Raw genomic sequence first — 26934 nt, 5'->3', positions numbered from 1 at the left:
TTCCAGACATAAAAATGTTGACATATAATCAGAAACTTAAACTAGCTGAACTTGTATATGCCAATAAAAGTAATGTTTGGAAAGCTCAAGCCTGGCATCGATTGCAAAAAAAATGTGATGAAGTATGGAAGAACCTCCACATAGAGTTGTTGGCCCTTGGTGCAGTTGTGATTGATCACAAAACATTAAAAAGAATAGATTTCGACAATCTCAAGCGAGCAACAGTGAAAAAGTATGTTAAGTCACTGAAGACTGCAAGTACATGGTAAGTACAACTTAAGTACATGGCCAAGCAAAAGAAACTCGAACTTATTACTCTAAAAAATTGATTTCTATCATGCTGTGACTACAAGAATTCGTGAAAGTAAATCTTTTTCTTTCAATATTGGTTTTGAAGAGTAATTTGTTATTATCTTAAAGTTAAAAAGCATTTTTTGGAAATTAAGAGCATAGGAAAGTGGAATGCTTTGCATTCTTGACTAAAAAAATTGTTTATGATTTTTTTTATACAAGATCTAAATATGCTCAGTAAGACGATTTTGAAAAAATAGATGCATATTAACAATATAGAAAATGTCATTAATTATCACAAGTTATTTTCCGAATTGCTCTATCTCACGGCGATCTGCAGGCCTTGCCATCGCGCAAACGGCGTATCTGACTGGGGGCCTATTTTAAATTTCGCTTAACTTTAGTCACCATTTTAGTGATAATAAAATATGGGCAAAAAATGTTGTATTTATGGCTGCACTACAAATTATTTATCTGCAAAAAAGAAGTCTGATAATTTAAAGCTTTCAGTATATCGATTTCCTAAAAATGAAGAAGAAAAACAAATGTGGATTAAAGTAATTCCAAATGCAAACTTAAAAGTAACTAATAACACTGTAGTTTGTGAGTTGCATTGGCCGATAAATTTTGAAAAACAAATAGTTCGAGGAAAATATCGTCCTAAATTTCCACCATCTATTTGGCCTGGTATACCGTCTTGTCAAATTCCTAGCCATCTTCCTCCATTACGTGCAACAACTCGTTCAACAACTTCTTCGTGTTTTCGAAATTTCGCTCAAGATGAACTATCCACTTTTTTAGAAAAAGATAGAGTAACTTTTGCTGAAATGAAAAAAATTCTTTTAAATGATGAAAGAGATTTAGGTGTTCCATTAGTATGCTTTATGATTAATAACACTATTCATTTACAATCACAAGTTTATTCAAATGGAGTTCCATATTTTTTAATTAAGATTAGTGAGGATTTGCATTTTGAAACTTATTATTATGGTGCCGAAAATAAAGTTCCTACAATTTCTAAAAACAGAATTTCAAAAATCAACACATGGTCTATATTAGAAGAAGTTTTGCGTTATTTGAAAAATTTAATTCCAGGCAGAAAAGAAATTGTAATCCAGGAACATTTAGCTTCTATGGGTACACAGTGTGTTGGTAGTATGATTTATTCTAAGGAGGTTATTATTAGATCTTTTCAGTATTTTGCTACATCCAGATGTTTTTTTTAATCAATTGCGAACAGATTACCAATTGCCTTCTGTAAGAACTTTGACAAGAATAACTTCAAAAGTTTCTAAATTAAATGAGAAACATTTTTTGACTAATATTTTTCAATCTGTTGAAGAAAAACAGAAACTTTGTTATTTATTGCATGATGAGGTTTATGTTAAAAAAATGTTGTTATACCATGGTGGTACATTATTCGGAAAAGCAATAGATGATTCAACTTCTCTTGCAAAAACTATATTGGGTTTAATGGTTAATTGCTTATTTGTTGGACCATCGTTCATTTCCAAAATGATACCTTTAAGTAAATTAAACTCTCAATTTCTTTTTGAGCAAATTAATGTTACTATACAATCAATAAAGGAGTCTTCGGGTCAAGTTAAAGCTATAATATGCGATGGAAACAGAAATAATCAGGCATTTTTTAAAATCTTTGAAAGATCAGCTCCAGAAAAACCCTGGTTGACTAATGATGGTATTTTCTTAATCTTTGATTATGTCCATTTGCTTAAAAACATTAGAAATAATTGGCTTACTGAAAAAACTGGTCAACTTATTTTTTATGATAAAGGAGTATGTAAAGTAGCACAATGGGATCATCTTAAAAAACTTTATGAACTTGAATCTAAAAATTTAGTTAAACTATCCAACTTAAATGAAGTTTCAATATTTCCAAAGCCAATTGAGAGACAGTCAGTTTCTACCTGTTTAAGGGTATTTTGTGACAAAATTTACCATGCTTTAATTAAACATCCAGGACTGCAGCATATAAAAGAAAGACAAGATACAGCAGATTTTATTAACATTGTTGTGTCATGGTGGAAAGTTCTCAATGTTAAGGGAACAGGTGCTGATATTAGATTCAATGATGAACTTCAAGCAGTAATTAGAGATCCTAATGATAATAGATTAGAAGATATTTTGAATTTTGGAAATATGGCTTTAAAGATGGCTGGAAAGCAAGGTAAAAGGGAGAAACAACTTACTTGTGATACTGCACAGTCAATTTACCACACATGCAATGGTATTGTTGAACTATGTAAATCATTATTGGATAGCTCACATCAATATGTCATTCTTAGTGAGTTTTCTGATGATCCATTGGAAAAAGAATTTAGCAAATTGCGCCAAGGTTCAGGAGGTACATATTTCATAACAGTACAACAAGTGATTGGAAAGTTATAAATATTTCAAGAGCTAAGCTTTTGCTGTCACTTGATAACCCAGCTGTTGAGATAAGTCTTGATACAAACCATTCTTGTGCAAATTGTGGCTTTCTATTGGATGAGCCCTCTGCTGAGATATTTGACAATCTACCAGATCTCAAATCTTTTATTTCTCTCGATACAAATATGGCTCTTATATATATATATCAGGATATTTAACTCGTAAAGATAAAGAACCATCAGAAAATGAATTGCTAGATAAAACCACTTTTTACCACCAAAAGTATGGACAATACATAGACTCAATTGACCGTGGTGGGCTTAATATTCCCACAGATAATACCTGTCAATGGGTAATATTTTCTTTTATAGTTTTCAATGCAATTAAGAATAGAGTATGCAGAGTGTCATTAAGCAATATTCTAATGATGATTTCAGAGTTTTACAATTTTGAGATGCAGCGACACCATGGAAATATTCTTTCAAATATCTTTTTGAACAATTTATGTAAACTTCTGACTCCACGTTCAAATAAAGAACCAGCTCAAAAAATATTGAAATTATCCTGAATTCTTTGACAATATTAAATATATATATATATTCTTTTATTAAAGTTTACCGATTTTTTAAAGTTCTTTTGGCGATTATATATATATATATATATATATATATATATATATATATATATATATATATATATATATATATATATATATATATATATATATAATGTTTTATTTTAATTTCAGCTTTTAATTATAAAGTAAATTTTTTTGAGAGAAAAAAGTTTATTGAGTTGAAATAAAATTACTAAACCGATTTTTTTAGTTTTTGCTGTTTATAAAATAGGCCCCCAGTCAGATACGCCGTTTGCGCGATGGCAAGGCCTGCAGTATAGATCGCCGTGCTCTATCTACAATTGTTGGAAAAATATTCTGGAATTGTTGGAAAAATTTTCTGGAAAAAAAAAAAAAAAAAAAAAAAAAAAAAAAAACTATGAAGTGTTTTAATGTTATAAAAACACAAGTACGAATTATACGCTTTGTTAAACAAAAAAAAAACATCAGAGATGTGGAAATTAGTGCACAATTCAAAGACGATTGGATGTAGTTTAAAATAATAAGAAGCTCCATTACTATCACAAAAATGGCATTCAAGGAAGAGAAAATTTGGAAATATTTTTGATATGAAACCAAAATTGATTTCTTTGTATCAATTACTCAATTCAGTACTATTGACGACCCAAAGTCAATCAATATGACACTAGCTATATGATAAAAACCATTAAATACGGTGTGGGAAGAAATATGCTAAAGGGTATTTCTATTATAAAGTTGATGTGCTTTTACGCTGCATAGAAGAAAATAGTAAAGTTAATTACCATTGCTATTTGTTTTATATATATTATCCAACCCCCCGTCATGTTTCAAACATATTTACTCCATCCAAGAGTTCATCGGTAAGAGTTTTTTTTTTCAGCTTTAAAGTAGCCATAATGAATTTTTATTTTAGAGATGAAACTTGAGTTGAAATGCATTTTGTTTTTTTTACAAAAATTGAAAACTTTTATTCATACACACACAAAGAAAAAAAAAATTTAAGACTTCTTTCCATGAAAACGTACACAAAAAACAAAACAAAACAAAAATAACGCGTATTTTATTATCAAAAAGATGTTTACATTAGTTTACGAAGAAGAGATTAAAATTTTGATCACATTAAGACCATATTAAAAATGTTAACGCGCAATTATTTTTTAAAATTAAAAATTTTGATAATTGCCACATTTAGAGAACCCAGCACACACAAAATGATTGCAAAATTTTGGTCAAATGTAAAACAAATAATTTAATAATTTAAACAAATAAGCCTTTTTATTTGACAGGTAATTCATCAATATTAAAATTTTCTACATACGAAATCCCATCAATAGAGTATAGGATCTTTAGACGCAAGCGAACCTTTTCCTAAAAAAAAAAAAGGAAAATACATAAGGCCGTTATCATTATATGCAATTAAAACTCTCGAAACAAAAACTTAAAGAATAAGTACTTTAGCTGGATTGGCAATAAGCATAATTTGAGTTATGGTTGGGGGAGGAAATATTGGATTGAATGCTGGTAGATCGGTCGAAGTAGCTGGCTGTAGTTTAACTCGCATTGTCTAAAACAATCGAATATTAAAAAAATATCACAGAAGCATTCGCAACGAATATATCAGACAATTAGATTTTTAGTAAGATATTTTATCAAAAGCATCTTCTTAAGGCTTTTAAATACTTCATAATTTATTATAGTAAGGCGAAATACTACTTCACAAATATACTAATGGGAGAAAGATAGCATTCTTATGAATTTTATGGATTTACTATAATTTATCCTAAAGAAAAAATTTACCTTGGGTACAGCAACTTGAACAGAAAAATTACTAGTGGGACGTGTAGACGTTGAAACTGTTGAGAGTACAAAGACTAGGACATTAGGATTTGCTCCTTCTCGAGTGTCCTAAAAGTAATAAATTGTATTAAACTAAAGCTGGAGGATGTTTTCAGAAAAATGAATATTGTTTACTAAACTCTTACCAAAACAATATTCAAAAAGGTCTTCAAACTGTCTTTATCAAGAATGACGATTGGGGCATGGCCCGCTGTAATCGAAAAAAATATTGCAATGGTAATACTAAGAACAATAACAACAACAACAACAACAACAACAACAACAACAACAACAACAATAATAACAATAACAACAACAGTTTTTTTATTTTTGCTATTTTTATTGTTCATAGCAAAATTTATTTATGGACACTTTATATCGCTCCAAGAAAACTCTACTGCTCATTACATACTATATTACTTACAAACTATGTCATGAGCAGTATAGTATAATATCTATTTAGGCACAAAATCTTGAATTGGCAGGTTTTTATTATCATACTGACTTTTTTAATTCCATTTAGTGACAATAATTTGAATAATTACCTGATTTTAGTGCCTCCAATGGTACCAAATAATTTACTTGCATATTGTTTGGGGATGAATCTATGCTAGGGTTATGATTTAAAATGTTGCTGACAGTTTCTAAAGAAGCAGTCGTTTGGGGTTGATGAATACTTTGTGAAGCAGCTAAACTATTTTGTAAAATTGTTGGTGTAGGAGTATATAAAAAAGTTGACTCATTTCTTTTAGAATATGAATCACTTAAAATGTTTGTAACTGTAGTATCAGATTGATCTTGAGGTACTTGTATATCAAGCAGGAAGTCAATAGCTGACTGATTAGCACCATCTAACTTATCTTCTGAAAAATCAAGATTGTGTTGTACGCTTGTTTTTGGTTTAGGTAACTTTGGTTCTCGAAACTCACTGAATACATCAAAATCAAGTAAATCATTTTGATGAGTAAGAAGGACTTTGTTTTTTAACTCAGTAGATGACTCTTGTGCCTTTGTTGGAGGCATCATAACTACTGGTGGACGAATAACTCCAATAGCAGACATATTATAACTGGAAACTGCAGAAGCTGAGGCAGGAAAATAGTATGGTGGTTGATTTCTAAAGGAATTCTGAAGAGATTGCTGATGAAAACATTGCTGCTGCAGTAATTGGTGCTGTGAAAACTGTTGAACACCATTGTTGCCTTGTGTTGCTATAGTTTGGTAATATGGAGGAATAGTTGCAGAAGACAGCTAGAGAAAAATATATTTCTACTAATTTATACATCATACATCATTGTGCAAAAATTTCTTCTATCTACAATTAACTACTAAAACACAAAAAGCATATCAATTATTTAACTTATACAAAGAAACAAATACCAACTTTTTGATTTGAAGTAGCATCAGTCATATTCAGACCTTTGAGAGAATGCAAAAATTATATTTAATATGTATACAAATGAACAGCCCACTTAAAAACTGGTAGAACAATAAAAGCAAACAATTGAAAACTACACCTAGTTCTTTAAACTGTTCTTCGAGAAGAGATTCACCAGAGAAGTCATATGGTGGTGGTTGAGATGTATTTGGTGAACCAAACCCGAGATCTAAGAGAGATTCTGACACTGGTTTTTCTTCACCTGTTGCTTAAAAAAAAAAAAAAAATGTTAATATGAAAGAAACAATCAATAAGCAGGATTAGAGATAAATAACAGACAATTTACAAACATCAAAGAAAATAATTTAAAATTTTCACTATGATAGTGAGTATTATTTATAAACGAAATTATTTCTTTAAATAATTTTGTTTATGTTATAGATCAAATTCTTTCTTAAATAATCTTGTGTATATCATAGATCAAATTCTTTTTTAAAATAATCTTTTGTATATCAAAAATCAAATTCTTTTACTTATATTTAAACAATTACCGGTTTGAATATTGTATGGTTTTGTAAGGTTACTCTCAATTTTTTGAAGCAGTACTTTTTCTTTATATAAATCGATTACTCTAGTCAATTCATCACTGGCACAAAGAATTTCAGCTAAAATTACAGAAATCATGATTATAATACAATGGAACTTTTTTTAATGATTCAGTCTACACAGCAAGAGTATACAAATGCTGCAAACACAATTTTTAAAATATGATAAGTAATTAATTGTACCCATAGAATCATCTTTATCTTGTGCACTGTTACTTGCCAGTCTAAACAATTCAGGACGCATTTGCAAACAACTTTCATACAACTCCTTAAAAAAATAAAAATTAAATAAAATAAAAAGTTTATATCAACAAATTACACACATTTTAAAGTTAATTATTGATTTGCTAAAGTTAATTGTCTTCTTTAGATTTGGGCCGATTGTTATGATATATTGTTGCTTGCAAATCTTCCCATAGTCAGTAATCACATGGATTAAGATCTGGGGAACAAGGAGGCCAGAATTGTTTGAAATGTGTTCTTTCTTCTTCTAAAGATGAATGATAATTTCTGCTGGTCAAGAACACTGCCTGTTTCTTCAAATTTATCAACTAATCTTTTGATTTTTTGTGTGGTGAATGGGTCTTTTGTTAACCACATTTTTGTTTGAACTTTTGTAGTGCTGCTGTTCCCCACTTCCATAATAGCATTTGATGAAAATTCTGCCTTCCATAGAAATATTGTTCATGACTGTATTCTCAAAAATAACAATCTATAACATAATATTCTTTCCTTATATATGTTTAAAAAAAGAACATTTTAGAAATATTCTCATTAGCTAATTAGTAACAGACAAATGAAATTGTGCGTTAACCATCAAAAACGCTGTAATTATACATTTACGCCTTTTAATGTTAACATGTTGCTATTTTATTTTAGCTGTCATAAAAAAAAATCATTAACTCTAATCAACAAATATTTCTTTAAAAATACAACTGATGAATCTTCCTTTTAAAGGTTTTTAACAATATACAATCCATCAATTTTTTCAATCAGTTTGAACACATTGAAATTTACCAACCACAAGCATAAACACAATTATTTTTTAGATTTTGCACTTCATAAAATAAAAAATCGATTAATAAAAATGCAAACTTACCTTAAGAAGATCAAGCTCTGGTTGTGGAGTAGCAAGATTATAATGGGAAAGCATATCATCAAGTAATCTGACATTGTTAGAAACAAGTTCCAAATCTTGAATTCTTTTAGAAACTCGTTCAAGACGTGCTTCTTCCTAAAACAAGTAAACTCAATGATAACATTAAAGAAAACCCACTTAAGTTTAACAATACCATCGACATATTTAAAGGTGGAGCAGGATTTTAGACCAATTTGCCACCAATACTTTATTACCACTGTACTTATATTGTTGCAGAGATTTAATAAACTCCAATGACAAAAAATTATAACTATTAATCTAACCTATTAAAATAACATATTACATAATTATCCTTTTAAGATTTGTTAAAAAGTGAACATCAGAAAGCTTTCAAAGTGTTATATTGTCTGGATTAGACAGTGGAACATCACAATCTGAGCTTTAAGAAAAAAATTCATATTCACTTGCTTCAAATCATGTAAAACTTCAATAACGCTTTAAAGCATTACTGGTCCTTAAAGGGTTAAAGTCATATTGTGACAGAACTGTAAGTAAAAAAAGAGAGATGCAGGTTTCAGTACCTAAAAAAATGTAGTTTTTACTTTACAAAGAGCTAACAAAATACACAGATTACTTTTGTTATAATACTTATAATGAATAATATTTTTTGATATATTTTTTATAGATGTTGCTCTTTGTGTTTTTCTTTTAACTATATAAAAATGCTTCAAATATATGAATATAGATATTAAAAATGTGTTCATACCCTGTGTTGTGTATAAAAATGTCAACTTCTAGTGACAACTTAACATCATTCATCACATCAAAGCAAGGATAAAAATACCAGGCATAATTATTCATCGTTATATCTTCCCAATATATTTTAGGAAAGACTGCTGACAAGTCACAAACAATTTAACTAAAACAAACTTACTCTGATGTAAGCAAATCCAGTTAGAAGTTACAAAAAAAGAGTTTACTTACTTCTTTTACCAATGACTTGATTAACTTGTTGGCTGATTGTAAATCATCAGGATTTTTGCTTGATAACAAAGTCTTCAGCAGCTAAATTTAAATCAAACAACAAGGTTTAAATATTGGATGAGTGAATATAAATTAGTAGTCTTATTGAACCCAAATTTAACAGTTTAATCACAAAACTGTATTCCTAGAATTTATTAAAAAATAAATAACTTTTAGTGTCTGTTCAATATTTAAAATCTTTTTTTGGGAGTTTTATATCAGAAACTTTCAGAACAGTTTCACTTTTTTTTAAAAAAAGTAAACTATTGCAAAATGTAGAATATAAGATATTCTACATTTTGCAATAGTTATAACTATTTAGCACATCCATATGCTGTGAACTTAAAACAAAAGAACACACAAATATAAACTTTATGAAAAATATTGTTTTCAGCTCCAAAAAAGTTTAAAAATGTTTTTAGTTAAACATATTTCTTTAACAGACTTTTCAATACAACCAATATAGCTTATTAACAAAATGAATTAAGCACGTAACTATCTTAAAAAATAATTACACATAATTATAAAAAGAATAATTACCTCTGAGTTACCTTCATCACTAAATACTGTCTTTTCATTATATTTAGGCAGACACTCACCCTGATAGTTAATATGGAAAAGAATTAACATTTGATAGAAACTGTTTAAACTTTAAAATTAACCCAAACATAAGAAAATCTAATAAAGCATTGTTAGGAAAAATGAAGATGAAAGTTCATGTTAAAATAAGTAACAAGATGTAAAATTCATAATGATGATCCCAACTTTTTAAAAGATTATTGATCGGTAACGATTGATTTTTTTTTTTTATATATTATTACTTTTTGATGAGGTTCTGCTTAAGGATGATGGCAACTGGCATTTATTAGTAATGCTAAATATTATCTAAGTATATCAAAATTAAATGGTTGCTTTTTCAATAAAAAGGTTATTACTTAATAGAAGCAATTGAAAAGCACAATGGAAAAACAATTAGATCCTGTATTGCTCACTTTAAGTAAATTTTTCTTTTTCTTTTGTTTTTACTTTTTAGTTAAAAACTATTAACAACAGAAGCAACAATCAAAATTATCTTCTTTGTTTTTTGAATGAAGAGACTTTTTCTGATTTATCATCATAAACATTAAAGAAGATTTTTATTTCTTGTAAGCATTTATCTTCCTTAACTTATATGCAAAGCCTGATATGAAGTGCTTAGATGAATAATTAGTGTTTTAGATTTAAGAATATTTGTAAAAGGTTTTTTTTAAAGCCTGTTGCCATTTTTTGTTATAACTAATAACTTTTAACTCATTTAAGATTGCCTCATTAAAATCGTATTAATAACCATTACTGCTAAAAGTCTGATAATTCTTTAAGTGGATAAACTTAAAAAATGAACACAATTAAATTCAGCACCCTTTAATCTATTATTACTCAAACACTACTTTCACTGCAGTTCTCAAATCACAGGAATAGATTGCTTGTAATACAAGGAACTTAGGAGCAAATTTTTCAGTTTTAATATACTTGAATTTGTTGGGAATATATCTACCTTTAACTGATAAAAATATTGCTAGCTTGGCAATTATGAAGTCACTTTTGCAATAGGTTTCATTGTCTTCAAGTATACACTAATTGACTTAAAAGTTTATATAACTTTTTTGAACATCAAATTCCTTTAATTTCTCCATCAATAAGTTGCTTTAGAGTTTTCTTTTTATGATATGCTTTATATCCTTCAGATTTAAGTACATTTCTCACAGGATCTCTCTGCAACTGACATGGATTCGCCTTTATGGAGTAAATGATTTATCAATTCTTTTTACACTACCTCATGTTAATCTGTAAATTTTTATTTTCTAAGCTCAAGTAAGTTATTATCTCCTGATTTGTTAGAGTCAAAGTTCAGGATGTTACCTATGCTTGGAGTAATGAAAAGTGAAAAAATAAAAATATCAGGATAAATATACACCAGGGTCGACCTTCAGCCATTTTTGCATTGTAAACGAGTGACTAATGCCCCTTAGAAGTAAGAAGACTTATTTAGGCTCAAATTAGGATAATCTATTCTACTTTTCCTATTTCTAATGCGCAAAGTTCAATTTCGCAAAAAAAAAAAAAAGTAAACAAAATCAAAGAGGTTTCGAAAATTTAAATTTGAACCGAAGAACATAGCTAAACTGTTTGAATGTTTATATATGAAAGCTGGAATTTTAGGAGGCCTTAAAAAAAATCCATCATTTTCAAAAAAAGAACAGGGATGAAGATTTTTTGGCTCCAGTTTCTTCACATTTATATTGAAAAAAGATACTTTTACAGAAAATCTAGTGAATTGTCCGATTTTTTTCTTATGAAGAGTTTGGTGAAACAATGAAGGATTTTCTGAGCAGTATTCTCAAAAAGCATGGAATATTTTGGAAACTGAAGTTTAATAAGAACATACACTTTATAATAGGTAACTAGCCTTAAATAATCTGAGTACCCAATATTGGCAGTAACTACAAAAAAATTCAGAAATTCAAGTTCAATCATTTTTCCAGGGTGGTTTTCAATTATAACCATTTTTTAAAAGAGAAAAAAAGTCGAAAATCAGTATTGTTAAGAGTATTTTTGATTGCATTAGAGAATGTTTTCAAAAACTCTTACTAAAAATATATATTAACACTTGTTTAAAATCAGCCTTACCATCCAAAGCTATCAAGAAAAGATCAAGTTTATTATTCTGAAATAATTAAAGGATTCTAAAATTAATATTCTAAAGTAGTTAATAATAAGAAATATTATAAGTAGTTAATACAACCATTTATACGTTTCTTTTTAATTAGGGAAACATGTTGGTGACATTTAGCAAATTACCAGTTAATGAGACAGGTAAATAGTGCATTGAAAAAAAAAAAAAAAAAAAAAGCAACAAAATAAGCTAATAAATTTCACTTACAGGCTTATTTAAATCAATAGGATCTCTTTTTATAATTCCTTGCTGCTTCAGCATTTTGTAAGCTTCTCCTATTTTTTTTTCTTGAGGTAATCCAATATACCAAGAAAATAAAAGCTCAATGATTCTATCTTTTACAGATTGGGGAGTGATACCACCATCATACTAAATTTAATAATAGTTTAGTAATTTTTGGGACCAAGGAGTACTTAATTATTTCTAAAGAGATTCTAAAAAAGTATTTAATGGAATTTGTTATAGAGTCTAGGTAACATAAACTTGATTACTTCAAAATTTACTTATTTGAATTTCTTATAAATAAATTACATAAATATACAAGCATTTACATAATTTAAAAAAACAAATGCATTAGAATTTTTACATTTTTTAGTTTACTAAAAGGGCTAGAAGCAATGAAGTTTTACTTCAGGCTTTGTATTGAAACTATGCAGACCTTGAATATTTTTTTTATTCACTAAGGTCCAAATAGATTCAATTGAATTTAAATCCAGCAATCAGGTTAAGATTAAATTGGTTTGGTCTGTTTAATGTCACTTTCTTAACAAATCTTTTTATTAAAAGCAAAAATAGAGCTCAAACTCAAGCTCTTGAGTTTTTGTTCTATGAAAAGATTTTTAAAAACTTTATTATTATTTTTTTTTATTTAGAAATATATTAGCAGAATAAATGTTAAATTAATTGATATTTAAAATTTAATTTCTTGACATTTAATGCCACATCAAAACTTAAAACAAAACATGAATACTTGTTAAGATGGCATTAAAGTCAAATGTCAAAAATATTCAAATTGCTATAATGTTGCATCAGATATGAAGTCTTTGAAGTATGAGCCATGCAGAATGTGGCATTATATTTCATTACAGTATGAATTATATTTCATTATAGTAGACATTAAATTTCATTACAAGGCACTACAGTATTTCTGAAGTATATATTATACCACATAATCAGCAAAAAGAAAATAACAATAATTAGAGCCCTCAATTTTCCTAACAAAACATGGGAGTTTTATATCAGAAACTATTAGATAAAAATCTATTTTCATACCTTTGGTGAAAGTAATTTGATTAGTTCATTGATAAATTTGTATTTGCCAATTTCCTGATGAAACTTCACTCCGCAGTCTTTGGCACACCGCTCTATGACCTTTTATATAAAATTTTTAATATAAGAATAGAAAAATTAAAAGCTCAAAACACTAAGCACGGGAAATTAAAATTTTCATAAACATTTCAATATTTTCAAAAATAGTAATTTTCTAAAACAGTTTATACAAGAATTTGTTTGTATAATCAAGTGACCTAAACATAGGGTGGAGCTTAATTTTAAACTTTTGAAATATGCTCTTCTTACCCTCAAATTTTGTTCCCATTCATGAAACTATGAGTTGGATAACATATGAGCATAATTTATTAATATTTAGAAGCAACCCAATGATGGTGAAGTTTTCAGCATTCTGGTCATCAGACTCAACAGTTCTATAACTTTATTCTTTCAATGTAAAATTTGCAACAAAATGTGTAGTTAATGGTTAAGGACTTAAATCATTTTTAAGCCTTTCCATCATAACAATAATAGCTTCAATTGTTCATTCAAACAAAAATAAACTAAACTTAAATCACATAATTATCATTAACATCATAATATTTTTTATCAACATCGTGTTTTTTATTCTCTAATAGAATTAACTAACTTTTGTTCATGATGTATATAAGTTTGCTTACTAACTTACTCAAAACCAGTTGTATTTTTATGGAGACACTATGATTGTATTGACAGGCAGCAAGTTGCTGTCATTGTGTATGATCTTAGGTTCTTCCTACATCATAATCTTGACTGAAGGAAACCATAAGACAATAATTGGCTGTTATCATCACTGAAATATGAAAGCTTTGGCTGAGAGCTAGAATCTTGATAAGAGAACATCAAGACTGTCAAACCAAGCTAGAGAAGATATTCGAGGAATAGCATTTCTCAAAATGAACAAAATACAAGTTTCACTAACTCTAGTTGCAAGAGTCAGCTCTTGTTTCTGGACTCACTAATCTTTTTGATGTTGCTCACCAGTTTTGCAAGAAGATAAAGCTTTCTTACTAGCAGGGTAAGAAAGAGGAAGAAGAGGATGGTATCTGAAAGTGATTAGAAAATGCTTGCCAATCAACAGCAAATGAACAGCTTGCAGATTCTGGAATTAGTTTCATCTCTTTTAGAAAACTGTTCAACAGTAGATACAGAGCTGGAAAGATGGAAACTGAGAATATTGCATGTGAGAAAACTGTTGGAAGTGTAACATTTAAATTACTGCCAAGAAAGGGGGGCAAAAAACAGTTGTCACTTCTTAACTCATTACAGCACTGGATCAAACAAAAATTTTAGACTGCAAGGTTATTTTAGTTATAGCAGAGACCAAAAAAAATTAAGGCATAACATTGATGAACTTGCTCTAAACAGAGATTTGATTTGTTAACAGAGAGCGCAAGAGATTAGCAAACATAAAGACTGAGTTTCAGGGCAAAATTCCCTTTGTTGTTCACTGGGACAGTAAATTTATCACTGATCTAATTGAAAACAGAAGGTCTATCATCTGCCTGTGTTGGTTTCAGAAAAAGGAGTTTTTCAACTGCACACAGTTGGCAAACTCCCATCCAGAACAGGTGAGATTGATGATGCTGCTGCTTTTTCATGAGCCATTGAAGACTGGAGCATAGCCAACAGTATACAAACTATGTGTTTTGACACAATCAGCTTGAACACTGGTCAGATAGCTGGTGCCTATGTCCTCTATGAGCAGAAACCTAAAAAGTTTTTGTCACTGACTTGATTATCAGTACAGTGTTCCATGTTTGTATGGAAGTCACTTCCTCCCTCATGGTTTAATTCTTCAAGTGCTTCCATGAATATTGAGCAATAATAGAAACAGCCAAATATGAACCAAAAACTTTCTGCCACTAAAGTCTCTGTTTGAATACTCTCCTATCAATTCAGCAATCTTAAAGCAAACATCACAGAAATTTTCCAAAGTAGTATCTGTCAGCAGAACTTGTTAGCTTGGCCTAAGATAAGGTTAGTTAGCTAACCAAGAGACTGATAGAGAGTGCAATATATAGTGATGGAGAGTGCAATATATAGTGATGAAGAGAAAAATAAGGATCAATTCAAGAAAATTACAATAGCTCTAAATTCGTTTAAGGACAAGAACTTGGAAGATTTTGTCAAAGCTAAGTCAATGACCCTGCTCAAAATGATGAAACTTCTGTATGGATTCCCTGCAACTGATCTGAATTTTTGTAGGAGGACTAAGAAGATTTCAGAAAAGCTAAAGAAATAATCAAGTCACTAAAAGTAGTAAATGATTACACTGAACATAGAGTTAAATTAATTCAGAAATACATTTACTTGTTAACTTGTGATGAATCGCAGTTACAATTCCTCCTGCAAGTGGTTGAGGATCATTGTCAAATATACCTTAACAGCAAGGAACAAACTATGTTTGGAGCACAATATAAACACAAAACTTTGAAAATTGTTGAAATGAAACCATGAACTCTATCCAAATCTGAACTGAGATTGCAATGAAATTATTTGGAAAAAAAATACTGAATTGTTAAAAGTAATTTGAAAATTTATGTAGTTTTCATAAATTTGAAGCGCTTGGGCTACCTTTTAACACAAGAATTTATAGTTCAAACTTTTAACATAGCATTTCTATATTATAAAGAATAAATTAGGAGGATAAGACTTTCAAAAATACTTGTTATTTATTTTTTATCTTCAAGTTACGCTCTAAAACTTGGGTATGTATGTATACAGGTAAAGATCAATTTGAAATAAGATTATAACAAAATAATACTGGACAAGAAGAAACCTGCTTGTGCCTTTAAAAATGTTTATAGGAAATATGGTATGGTGGCATACATAAAACAAAACAAACACAGAATTTTACTACATAAGATCTGCATTTACAAAAATTTATGATTTTATCTTACATTTAAAGTTTGAAGTGTAATCATCTCTTGGTGAAGCTGTAATTTTTCAATGAGTAACTTAGCTGCAGTTTGAGGCCTAAACCAAAATAGAAACACACAAAATTTATATTTTTTTATTTAAGAAATTTTTTTTTTTAAATATAGACACTTAGTTTAAAAAAAAACAAAACAATTAAAAGAAACTATTAAAATCTGATGTGACAGTTAACTAATAAAACTTTATTAGTAGTTAAAACACAACTGACATTAAATTCATAAAAATTTGTTTTACTTCAAGAAAAACCTCATTTAAATAAAAAAGTTTTATCCAAGACGAATAAATTAGTTGTTAAAATCTTCTATTCAGGCCTGTAATCTAGTTAAGTTGAAAATTTTTGTTTTCCTAAATTTGGAAAAAAATGTTCTCAGAAATTGATGAAATGATTTTACTTTTCATTTAAAATATTTTAGCATCATTTTTATTCATAAAAATGATGCTAAAATTTTTTCAACCTAAGTTGATTTGGGATAGCCCATGACCTGTTGTATTGGATTTGATTATTATAACTCAGGGGTGGCCACAATAAGGCCTGCGAGCCAACTCCGGCCCTCAGCAACCTTTTATCCGCCCCGTCAGTTAATTGTAAAGATAATAAAAAAAAAACTATAAACATATATAATATTAATAAATTATATAATATTTAAATTTATAAATTAATAAATTTTAAATATTTTTTGTAAAAAAACAATCGCCTTAAATAATTAAAAATATATTAAAAAAATCCTGCCCGCAATTAATCGCAGGATTAATTTCCTGCACTGCCGGCAATTACAATTTGCGTTTTTTAATTGTAAATGGCATCTTCAAAATCAAAACAACGAAAAAATCGACAAGGAATGTCGTTTATTGAATGATGAATGGCAAACTAAATACTTTTTTGTTGAATGTAATTCAGTGCTAGTATGCTTAATATGTAATGAATCGGTTGCAGTGTGCAAAGAATATAATTTAAGGAGGCACTATAATACAAAACATTCAAAAACTTATAATCAGTTTGTCAACGAGGTGCGGAAAGAAAAATCAATTAAATTGAAAAATAAGTTATTTGAACAACAAGATTTGTTAAAAAGGGGCAACACTGAAACAGAAAATGCTGCTATTGCAAGTTATGAAGTGAGTCTTCTTTTAGCTAAAAATTGTAAACCATTCAGTGATGGGGAAATTATTAAGGAGTCTCTTGAAATTGTGTTCAAAAACATTTGTCCTGAAAAATTGAAAATTTTAAATAATATCTCCCTCTCAAGACAAACAATTACATGAAGAACATGTGATATTGCTGATGATCTGAGTGTGTCATTGACTGAAAAAATAAAAGCATTTCAGTTTTATTCAATAGCTATTGATGAATCAACTGATACATCACAAACTGCTCAATTAGCTATTTTTATTTGTGGTATTGATAATGATTTTCTTGTTACTGAAGAGCTACTTGACATCTATCCTATGCAAGGCAAAACAACAGGAGAAGACATTTTTCTTGCCATGAAGAAAGTATTTAAAAAGTTCAACTTGACTTACAACAGATTAATTTCAATTACATCAGATGGTGGCAGCTCAATGATTGGAAAAAAAAAGGGTGGTGTTTCCAGACTGGAAAATGAAATGGCAGAAAACAACTTGTCATTAATTAAGCTGGATTGTATTATTCACCAGCAAAATTTAACAGCAAAGACTATGGATGTGGAAAATGTAATGTCTGTAGTAGTTAAAGCAATAAACAGCATTAAGTCCAGTGCATTACGAAGTAGGCAATTTGAGGCTTTTCTTGCTGAAAATGACTCTGAATATGGTGGTCTGCTTTATTATACTGAGGTGAGATGGCTTTCTAGAGGTAATATGCTGAAAAGAACTTATGATTTGAGACAAAATATGTTGGATTTTTTCAAAATTATCAACAAAGATTATCCACCAGAGCTAGAAGAAAAAGAGTTTATTGAAAAATTTGCATTTCTAGTAGACTTGACCCAACATTACAATATACTTAACAAAGAACTCTAAGGAAAAGATCAATTAATTGGAAAAATGTATAACCTTATTCTAGCTTTTCAGTTGAAATTAACTTTGTGGGAGCAGCAGTTAAGAACTGGAAATTTCAGTCATTTTCCAACTTTGGGTGAGCTGAATACTGGAAACACAGCAAAATTTGTTACCTGTATTGCTGAACTGAAAACAAGATTTTCAAAAAAGTTTGCAGATGTTAAGAATCATGTAGAACAAAATCCAATTGTTCACAGTGCCATTCTTATTGAAACTGTACCAGATAAATTCCAAATGGAGTTAATTGATCTTCAATGCAGGGATGCTTTGAGAGAAGCATATAATAAACAAAATTTATTGTTATTTTACAAAAATCTTGACCAAAATAAGTACACCAACTTAGTCAACAATGCAAAAATGATGGGTGTCTTGGTTGGTAGCACATATTTGTGTGAAAGTGTTTTTTCTCGTATGAAATTTGCAAAATCCAAAACGAGATCTGTACTGACAGATACTAACTTGCAGAATACATTAAGAATCGCAACCAGTCAGTTGCCTATTGACATTAAAAATATTGTGAAAAAAAGGCAGGTTCGTGATTACCAATAAACTATAATTTGTATTATACCTAATAGCCTTGTGACCAGCATATGTTGTTAGCTAGTAAATATGTGTGTTTGAGTGTTATTCCTTTGCAAATCAATATTTTTAAATAAAACATTTTTAAAAAACTATATTATTAAAAATCTCCGGCCCCATTTAACAGTTAAAAAGCTAACTTTGACCCTTATTAAAAAAGTTGTGGCCACTCCTGTTATAACTGACCTCAAAAATCCAATTGCAATAAGTATTCAAACGTTTCAAATTGTTTAAACACCATTACCTTTTTAAGCATGTTTATTTAACTCTTTAATCTTACAGTTTCTATTATGTATTACATTGATGTCACCACACATCATGTAACTTGCACAATGTACATTCCTACTGTTCTACAATCTAAAAGACAATTTATTTTTAAATTCAAATACAGGTGGTGCAAACAATAACTCCACTTTTTACTTTTAAGGATCTGTAGGAGAATGGCCTGTACTACTATAACTACTGACACTAGTTGTCATACAACCAGAAGCAGTGATCTCATCTGATTAATTTGTTTCCTGCATGATTAGTTAACTGGTGCTTAACTACCATCAGACCAAGATGATATGTAATTTTATGTGATATGTAATTTTATTTATTACCAATTATTCAAAAACTCTTCTACTACATGACAGTGCCACTGCAGTTTATGGCCAGTTGATATTTTGGTCAAAGGCCCAACTATCAGTATGTCTAAAACATCATATTGCAACAAAAAGAGAAGATCTGTACCAGGAGTACAAGTATTTGATGCAGTTGACAAAATATGAGAGAAACAGTGTACAGCATCAGCAATAGCAATCACTTTCACAACTGCAGTAAGTATCCAAGGACAATACTCTCTGCAAAAGCATTGTCAATACTGGATTGTGCAAACAATAATTCATAAATCTGCTATAATTATGCCAAGTGTGCTGAATGACTCAGGAATCTGTTTTATTACAATCAAAAAGCACAATACATCCCTAGAGTCAGCTGAATCATATTGAGATAGCAGAAGGCATTAAACTTGATATCATCCATTCTGATGTATTTACAGCCTGTTATGGGGCATCATCAGGTCCAAAGATTTTTGCATTTAAAAGATTTAGAAGTGAAGCAAATTTAATCACTATGAACCAAAACTTCAAGTAACTCTATTGGTAACAGCATCTTATGAACTTATGTCATTTATCCACAACCAGTTAAGCAAAGCATGCATGTAAGGACTATAAGGAGCTCCTTAACCTTGCTCGCTTGTATATAAATATGAATATCAAATGCAACATTAGAAAAATGAGAGCAATTTATCAAGTCTGCTGGATATCATTTCATCAGATCTGCTGGATAGCATAGGCCATTTTTTATTCTCAAGTTGGAATTGATGGTTGGATGCAGTGAAACTGTTTTCAAGATGAGTGCTTGTAAACAGCACTGACTGCAATGATTGAAACAATTTTATTGTGCTTGTATATATTTAGTTGTTGTTTATAAGCACCTGTGCCATGGATGCAGTGCTGGGCAAAATACTTTTTAAAAGTATTTGAAATAAAAATAAAATAGTCTACCTAAAAAGTATTTGAAATGAAAATAAAAATAAAATACAAGGAAAGTATTTCAAATAAAAATACATTATAAAACTATTTTAAATACAAAATACAAAATACTGGAATTGTAACGACTCGAATCGTACATCACAACTTTATTGACATAACTTAACCTTTAAATCAACATTTATTGGCCTTTAAAAGTAACAGTTTTTCAAATGTTGCATCACTAAGACAGTTCCTTCGTGGCGTCTGAATTTGTCCAGCGGTGCTAAATAACCGCTCAACAGGTGCGGATGAAGGTAAGGTCATATTGTACCTCACAAATATGTGTTTTATAACTTCATATTTTGCCAAGATTTTAAAATCCGTACCAGAGTCGCTTAAGTACGATAAACATTCGTTGTTGACTGTTGTTTGTTCTGCAATGTTAATTTCGCTAAACGAGAAAAAATCATCACTCATGCCACTGCCACCAGCTGATTGAGTACCTGGAAATGGGTCAGGGTCAGAAATAGTATTAGCTCTGTCCAACAACTGTTGTTGCTGAGACTTAGCTGCACGAACGAAGAGATCACGACAGAAATCTTTTTTATCACCCGGAACCCATCTCATTTTGAAGTAGGGATGCGATACTGCTGCAACTATCCTGCTGGCATTATGTTCAGAAAATGATAGATGAACCTCAAATCTTGTTTTCAAGCTTGTAAGCATAGATTCTGAAAATTTCTTAGCATGCTTCAGTGATTTCTGCTGCAGGTCCTGCAACTTCTGCTATACGGTGTGTAGCGTCGGAAATACATTGCCAAAGTACACATTGTCACCTTATAACCTGTCAATGGCAACAGCAATAGGAGCCATTATCATTACATACTCTTCTAGACATTCTAACTCCTTCTTTTTGAACTTTGGCAACTTCAAAACGTCGCATATTTCTCCAAGCTTATCTTGCAACTGGAGAATGCATTTCAATGCATCATACCGGGAGTTCTATCGTGTAGGGACTGGTATCAGTATTGCCCTTGCGATGATTTTTTTCACAGCATCCGATGCCTTGGAACTTCTATGAAGCAAATTCCAAATGCTGGTACACTTGGCCAATGCAGCTCGATAAAGACATTTGAAATTAGCATCAGAATCACATGCTTTATCTGCATCAGTAGTTGATGTGAGGCTGAGAGAGTGACTATTGCAAGCTTCATGGTGAGGCAGAACAACTTCAGTATCATTATCCGTGTCTTTGCTAACTGGTAAATTTAGGACTGCAGTCACGTCCGCTATTTCAACATCATTGTCGGAATTTTCTGCTTCATCATCATCACCAGTTCCTGTTTCCTGAATTTGTTCTTCAGCAGTTGCAGAGATCCCTGAACCAGATGCAGTACTGCTAGTATTTACAAAATATTCTCGGAAGGCTTTGCTGAAGTTAGAGGCATTATCTGTTACTGTTGCTGTAATTTTTTCCACGTGTAACCCATAATCATTATGAATTTTTGAGATCATTGCAGCCACTGAGTCGTAAGTATGACTTCCAACAAAACGTTGACAGGAAAGAGCAACAGATATGCGTGATACTGAGCATTCAGTACTAATATCAATATAGTGAGCTGTTGTTCCTAAGTAGCTCTTTTGGTTCACTGACCAAATGTCAGCTGTTGTACAAACAAATGGTACTTTACTGAAGACTGTTCTTTTATCATCACGCATTTTTTGCAAACGGGCGTTTAATCGCTTGCCTAATGTTTTGCGACAAGGTATACTGACATTGCGATTGAGTCCGTGATTCAAATTTTTGAACGCTGGCTTTTCCACTGTGATCAAGGGGCGCATTTCCTGCACAACGTAGTCAGCAATAAGCTTGTCAACTTCATCCTGTGAAATGGATGTTTGGTTTCGAGGCATAATAGCATTTGTTTCAACTTCTTAGAAGCAGGACCAGATTCAACAGAAGGTCCATCTCCAACTCCAGATTCCATCTCAGCTACCGAGCACTTACGCTGTTTTGCAACTGAAACCTTGTGCTGCTTGTATTCCTCGATTCGCTTTTTGCAATGAGCATTTTGCAACAACAACAACAACAGTCAATCAACCGAGATTATTGCATTTATTTGTGTTATGTTATAGCATTAGCGTTTGTCTGTGTTGCTTTATGTGTTTATCGTTTTTACTGTTTAGTGCGCAATATAATATAGTGTTTTTGTAGTTATATACATACCTGAAGATGTTGAGTAAAATTAGAAGTTGCTTTCAGTGAACCACTGTAGGTTTTTTTGCCAACACATAACATACACTGTGCAATAATTTTAACATCCCCTGTAGTTTTACTTTTAGATATAATTTTGAAAAATTTTCCATCAAGTATGGCAGGGACGGCTTGTTCACTCTCAGCATTTTCATTTTCTACAATTTCAGTCGTTTTCTACAATTTCAGTCCATTTTGAATTTTTGGTAGATTGGTTCCCTCTAATATAGTAATTAAATAACAAATTACCATTACCAAGGGTGGTCCGAGGCAGCTCAATCCAGCCAAAGAACTTTTTGTAGTTGCGTCATTGTGTAATTCATTGTGCACAATGAATATGTAGTTCAATGACTATATATGGCTCTTTGTGCATAATTCATTGCGCACAATGAATTAAGAAATGATATTTAAATTGTAAAAGCGAATGAACGTCAGGATGAAATACATAACATATATAGAATGTAGTCGTCTTAATATTACACTTATGGAAACCAAGTTTTTAATTAATTTGCTGTTGGTGGAAAAGTATTTTGTATTTTGTGTTTTAAACAAAATAAAAAATAGCCTTGAAAAGTATTTGAAATAAAATTGAAAATACTAATGAATAAAAGCATTTCAAATAAAAATAAAAATAATACAAAAGTATTTTAAATAGTATTTTAAATACTTTCATTTAAAATACTTTTTAAAATACTCAACACTGCATGGATGTATCAGTAAATGATATGAGACTAATAAACAGGCTTCACATATACAACAATGAAGCAATTAAAAAGGCTGGTCTGAATAAAATACAACATTCATGGTACCTTAGCCTTGAATTTACTACACTGGCTCTATTTTCAATACAGCTAACAAATGATGAAAGTCCAATAAATAAAAAATATTATTCCAGATTGTGGCTCACATTTGCTAACAGAACTTTTAATGAGCATTTCAGATTTTAAATTATCATAAACATTTTTTTTAGTCACTTAAATAGATAATGGTTTTATAAAGATTCCACTGGTTGATTGGCCACCAACATCATCATTTATTGACACTATGGCCACAGTCAACAAGCAGATGTGTATCAATGATGACACTGAGCATAGCCTAAAACTTATCCAAGACTTCAATTTAACTACTACTGATGAGATACAAAAATAGTATCTTTTGCAAATTATGATGCATCTGAATAAACTTATCAAAGCCATGTGAATTAAAATTTTTAGTTGAATATGAACCTAAATACTAAGCATTTACATGTTATAAAAGCAAACTAAAAGTTTTACTGTAAATTAAATTACTGTTGAAATATGCCATCTTATTCACTTTTGATGAGATTTTGTTTCTCAGCTTATTAACTAAGAAGGTCCTGGGCCATCCCCAAATCATATCAAATAGAAAAACTTTTTCCATATGTTCACAATTTAACCAAAGGAAATTTTTTTGGGGGTGAGACTCAATTTTGAAAATTTTTATTTGGACACCCCACTAGTGGTCTTACTCCTAGCTTAATAAAAGTACACTTTTATTATTAAAAATCTTTAAGATAAACATGTTAAATAATTTAGTTTCTTAAACTGACTTTTTATGTAACTTGTTTGTATATTATTTCTAATTGATGTAAAAAAACTTCTGCCAATAATTTTTTCATAAACTTTGAAAATTTTACAATAAACTTCAGTTTATCTGTATAAAGTTTTTTATTACTGGAATTAAATAAATTAAAAGCTCTCCATAAATAATTTGTATTGGTTTAAATTCTGTAGCGATTAATTAAAAATAGTTAAACTAGTAAAAAATAACTTTATTTGCAATCAACTTTGAATTTGAATCTATATTTAAAACAAAACTTCCTTGTTTATATCAACATCAAATAAACTATAATTTTATTAATATGGTAATCAGCATCTTAAACAGCTAAGTCAAAATAACAAAATACTATTGGATAAAAACATTTACTTTAAATTATGCAAAAGTTATAGAATAAATAAGGAATAATTAGCATACTAACTAATAAAATGAAAGATAAAAATCAAGATGTTTTTCTAAAAAAGATGACTAGAGTAATTAATAATAATAATAAAAAAAAAAATTTAGACATTTTGCTGAGTAATGTAAAGTTTTTACTGGTAAAAAAAATAATGCCAAATTACAATATTTTATTATCTTTAAGGATGTGAAGAGCAGACACATTGAAAAATATTAAATTGCACACAAATGTAGGCTAGTTATACTTTCTTGTCTTTTTTTATAAATTTATTTTTAACTTTCTTATATGTTTCTTTTTTTATTTGTATTCATATACTCTAATTACATGTTAAGTGGAGTTGGAGCTCCATTTGTTTGAAAGAAGATCAGCAAAAACAGTTTCTCTAAAACTAGCATGTACAACACTCCATTTTTGAATACATATAATTTATAGAAAGTCATGTTTTTGTTGGATAAATTGAGGGTAAAACATACCCATTAATCTCTTTGTTAACTTGCTTTGAAACATAGCCAGCATAAACATCATTGTTCTCTCTATTGTGAATGCTTGTAGCAGAGTCTACAAATATGTAAATTAATTGAACTAATAATAATAATGTAAATAAAACTACATAATTACCACTAATAAAAATACATAGCTCAATAGATCAATAATTAAAAATAATGCAGCAATTTGATTCACTAACAGATTAAACCATAGTCAGGAAATCTTATTTTGGTCATGTGACAGAAAAGCTAAGCAATTCATAGATTTTGAATTTTGATCAAAGTGCTGTGTTTTTTAAAACACGAATTATGAGAGCCAAATACCTTACAGGAATCCTTTGAATTAGATAAGTGGAAAATATAACTAAATGAGTTTGACCTTTGAAAAATTCACATATTTACTCTCTACTTTTAAAAGCATACCAACTCTTAATTAATCAGGTATAACTTTTACCTTTCTTGCATATACATTACTCCCCTCACTTGGTTTTAAAATAATAATAACAATAATAATAATAATAATAATAATAATAATAATAATAATAATAATAATAATAATAATAATAATAATAATAATAATAATAATAGTAATAATAATAATAATAATAATAATAATAATAATAATAATAATAATAATAATAATAATAATAATAATAATAATAATAATAATAATAATAGTAATAATGATAATAATAATAACAACAACAACCGACTTAGGTTTTTTGATTTTTTATGATTAAAAAAAAAAATTTTTGTATAAGTTGTTTAAAATAACTTTAATTTAAAATAATTTTTAGATTTAAACGTACAAATTTATAGGATTTCAGAAAAAAATTGCAATACCTTTCAAAGTTTATGTTATTTTGTTTTAAGACATTGTGCAGAGTTTCTATTTGATTAAAACCAATTTAATTTAATCAAAATATATTTTAACTAACAATTTTACATATGATTGAAACATGTCACACTGAAAACCTGGCTGTTTTAAACGCATAGAGTTTTATTTTAATAAACTCCCAAAAATTAAATTTATTTAAATAACTTTTATTTTAATTATTACTAATCATAAAGAATCACCAATTTCTGGTGTGTCCCAGTATTAACTTTAATAAAGAAAACAGCAATAACCATAAAATAAACAAATATTAATAAGTTTCATAACTATTAAAAAGCGATAAAAATAACAATGATACTATTTAAATACCTTTAAAAGTAAAAGCAACAATAATAATAACAATAGAAAAAGTTTAAACAATCATATAAATTACGATGAAATAATAATAAAAAGAATACATTAAATATCAGTAAAAATAATAGAAATAGCATAATACTTTAACAATAACAATGATAAATATTTTTATATTTTAAAAACATTAATAATAATCATAATGAAAATAGTAATAATAATAAATACAGTAATTATGATAAAAATAATAATAATAATAATAATAATAATAATAATAATAATAATAATAGTAATAATAATAATAATAATAATAATAATAATAATAATAATAATAATAATAACAATAATAGCAATACGCACGGCAATAGTAAGCTATGCTAGAAATGATCTGCAGCTGCACGACTCTAGCATCTGGCTTAAACCAACTATAAATAAAGCTATACGTGAATAAAAATATAAATTAGGTTTGAGAAAATTGTAAATAAACCTATACTATGGTTATTTATTTACGCCAGTTAAATAGGTAGGTACAGGTACCTATCAACTCCGTCAGCGTTAACGGTACGCCTGCCATTTTGAAAATGATGTATGTATTTCTAACGCATGCGTACTCCAGTGTTATTATTTTAATTAACTGTTTCGACGCCTACTTACATTTTGCAGACTTGTTCAAAAACCTTTTCCTACAACATTTTAAATTTTGATTGAAAGTAAAA

General features: G+C 29.2%; 1 protein-coding gene and 2 pseudogenes across 4 annotated transcripts; 1 reads left to right on the top strand and 2 right to left on the bottom strand.

The window, feature by feature from the left end:
• The first annotated feature begins 1524 nt into the window (after positions 1 to 1524).
• Positions 1525 to 3250, top strand: LOC149885976 (uncharacterized; annotated as a pseudogene).
• A 1075-nt stretch (positions 3251 to 4325) lies between these two features.
• LOC145184060 (ADP-ribosylation factor-binding protein GGA1-like) lies at positions 4326 to 26830 on the bottom strand. Of its 4 annotated transcripts, none has more exons than XM_090092570.1 (17): positions 26756 to 26830; positions 25021 to 25105; positions 16146 to 16221; positions 13207 to 13305; positions 12142 to 12303; positions 9762 to 9821; positions 9183 to 9263; positions 8199 to 8333; positions 7283 to 7367; positions 7046 to 7159; positions 6634 to 6762; positions 6501 to 6535; positions 5662 to 6367; positions 5263 to 5327; positions 5078 to 5185; positions 4734 to 4844; positions 4326 to 4648 (listed from the first exon to the last, which is right to left on the bottom strand). In XM_090092570.1, exons 1-17 carry the CDS (start codon positions 26790 to 26792, stop codon positions 4556 to 4558), a joined length of 2181 nt encoding a protein of 726 aa, XP_089948696.1. In that variant the 5' UTR covers positions 26793 to 26830; the 3' UTR covers positions 4326 to 4555. The 4 variants fall into 4 exon arrangements, with proteins under 4 accessions (XP_089948696.1, XP_089948697.1, XP_089948698.1 ...); XM_090092571.1 differs by having other exon boundaries at positions 6634 to 6756; XM_090092572.1 differs by lacking the exons at positions 16146 to 16221; positions 25021 to 25105; positions 26756 to 26830 and adding an exon at positions 15556 to 15624.
• LOC149885975 (uncharacterized) lies at positions 21247 to 22358 on the bottom strand (annotated as a pseudogene).
• Positions 26831 to 26934: the final 104 nt, after the last annotated feature.

The sequence above is a fragment of the Hydra viridissima genome, unplaced genomic scaffold (genome assembly GCF_058129835.1).
Source record: "Hydra viridissima isolate aposymbiotic clone 2 unplaced genomic scaffold, HvirCarnegie_v1 scaffold_7, whole genome shotgun sequence".
Lineage (NCBI taxonomy): Eukaryota > Metazoa > Cnidaria > Hydrozoa > Anthoathecata > Hydridae > Hydra > Hydra viridissima.
This window is presented reverse-complemented; position numbering and strand designations above follow the sequence as displayed.

Bases quoted from the DNA above. Each gene is read 5' to 3' on its own strand.
- LOC145184060 (XM_090092570.1), bottom strand. From the start codon at position 26,792: ATGGCAGGCGTACCGTTAACGCTGACGGAGTTGATAG. The intron at 25,106-26,755 runs GTACCTGTACCT...ACATATTTGTAG, and splicing joins AACGCTGACGGAGTTGATAG to ACTCTGCTACAAGCATTCAC. The intron at 6,536-6,633 runs GTGTAGTTTTCA...ATTCTCTCAAAG, and splicing joins AGAACAGTTTAAAGAACTAG to GTCTGAATATGACTGATGCT.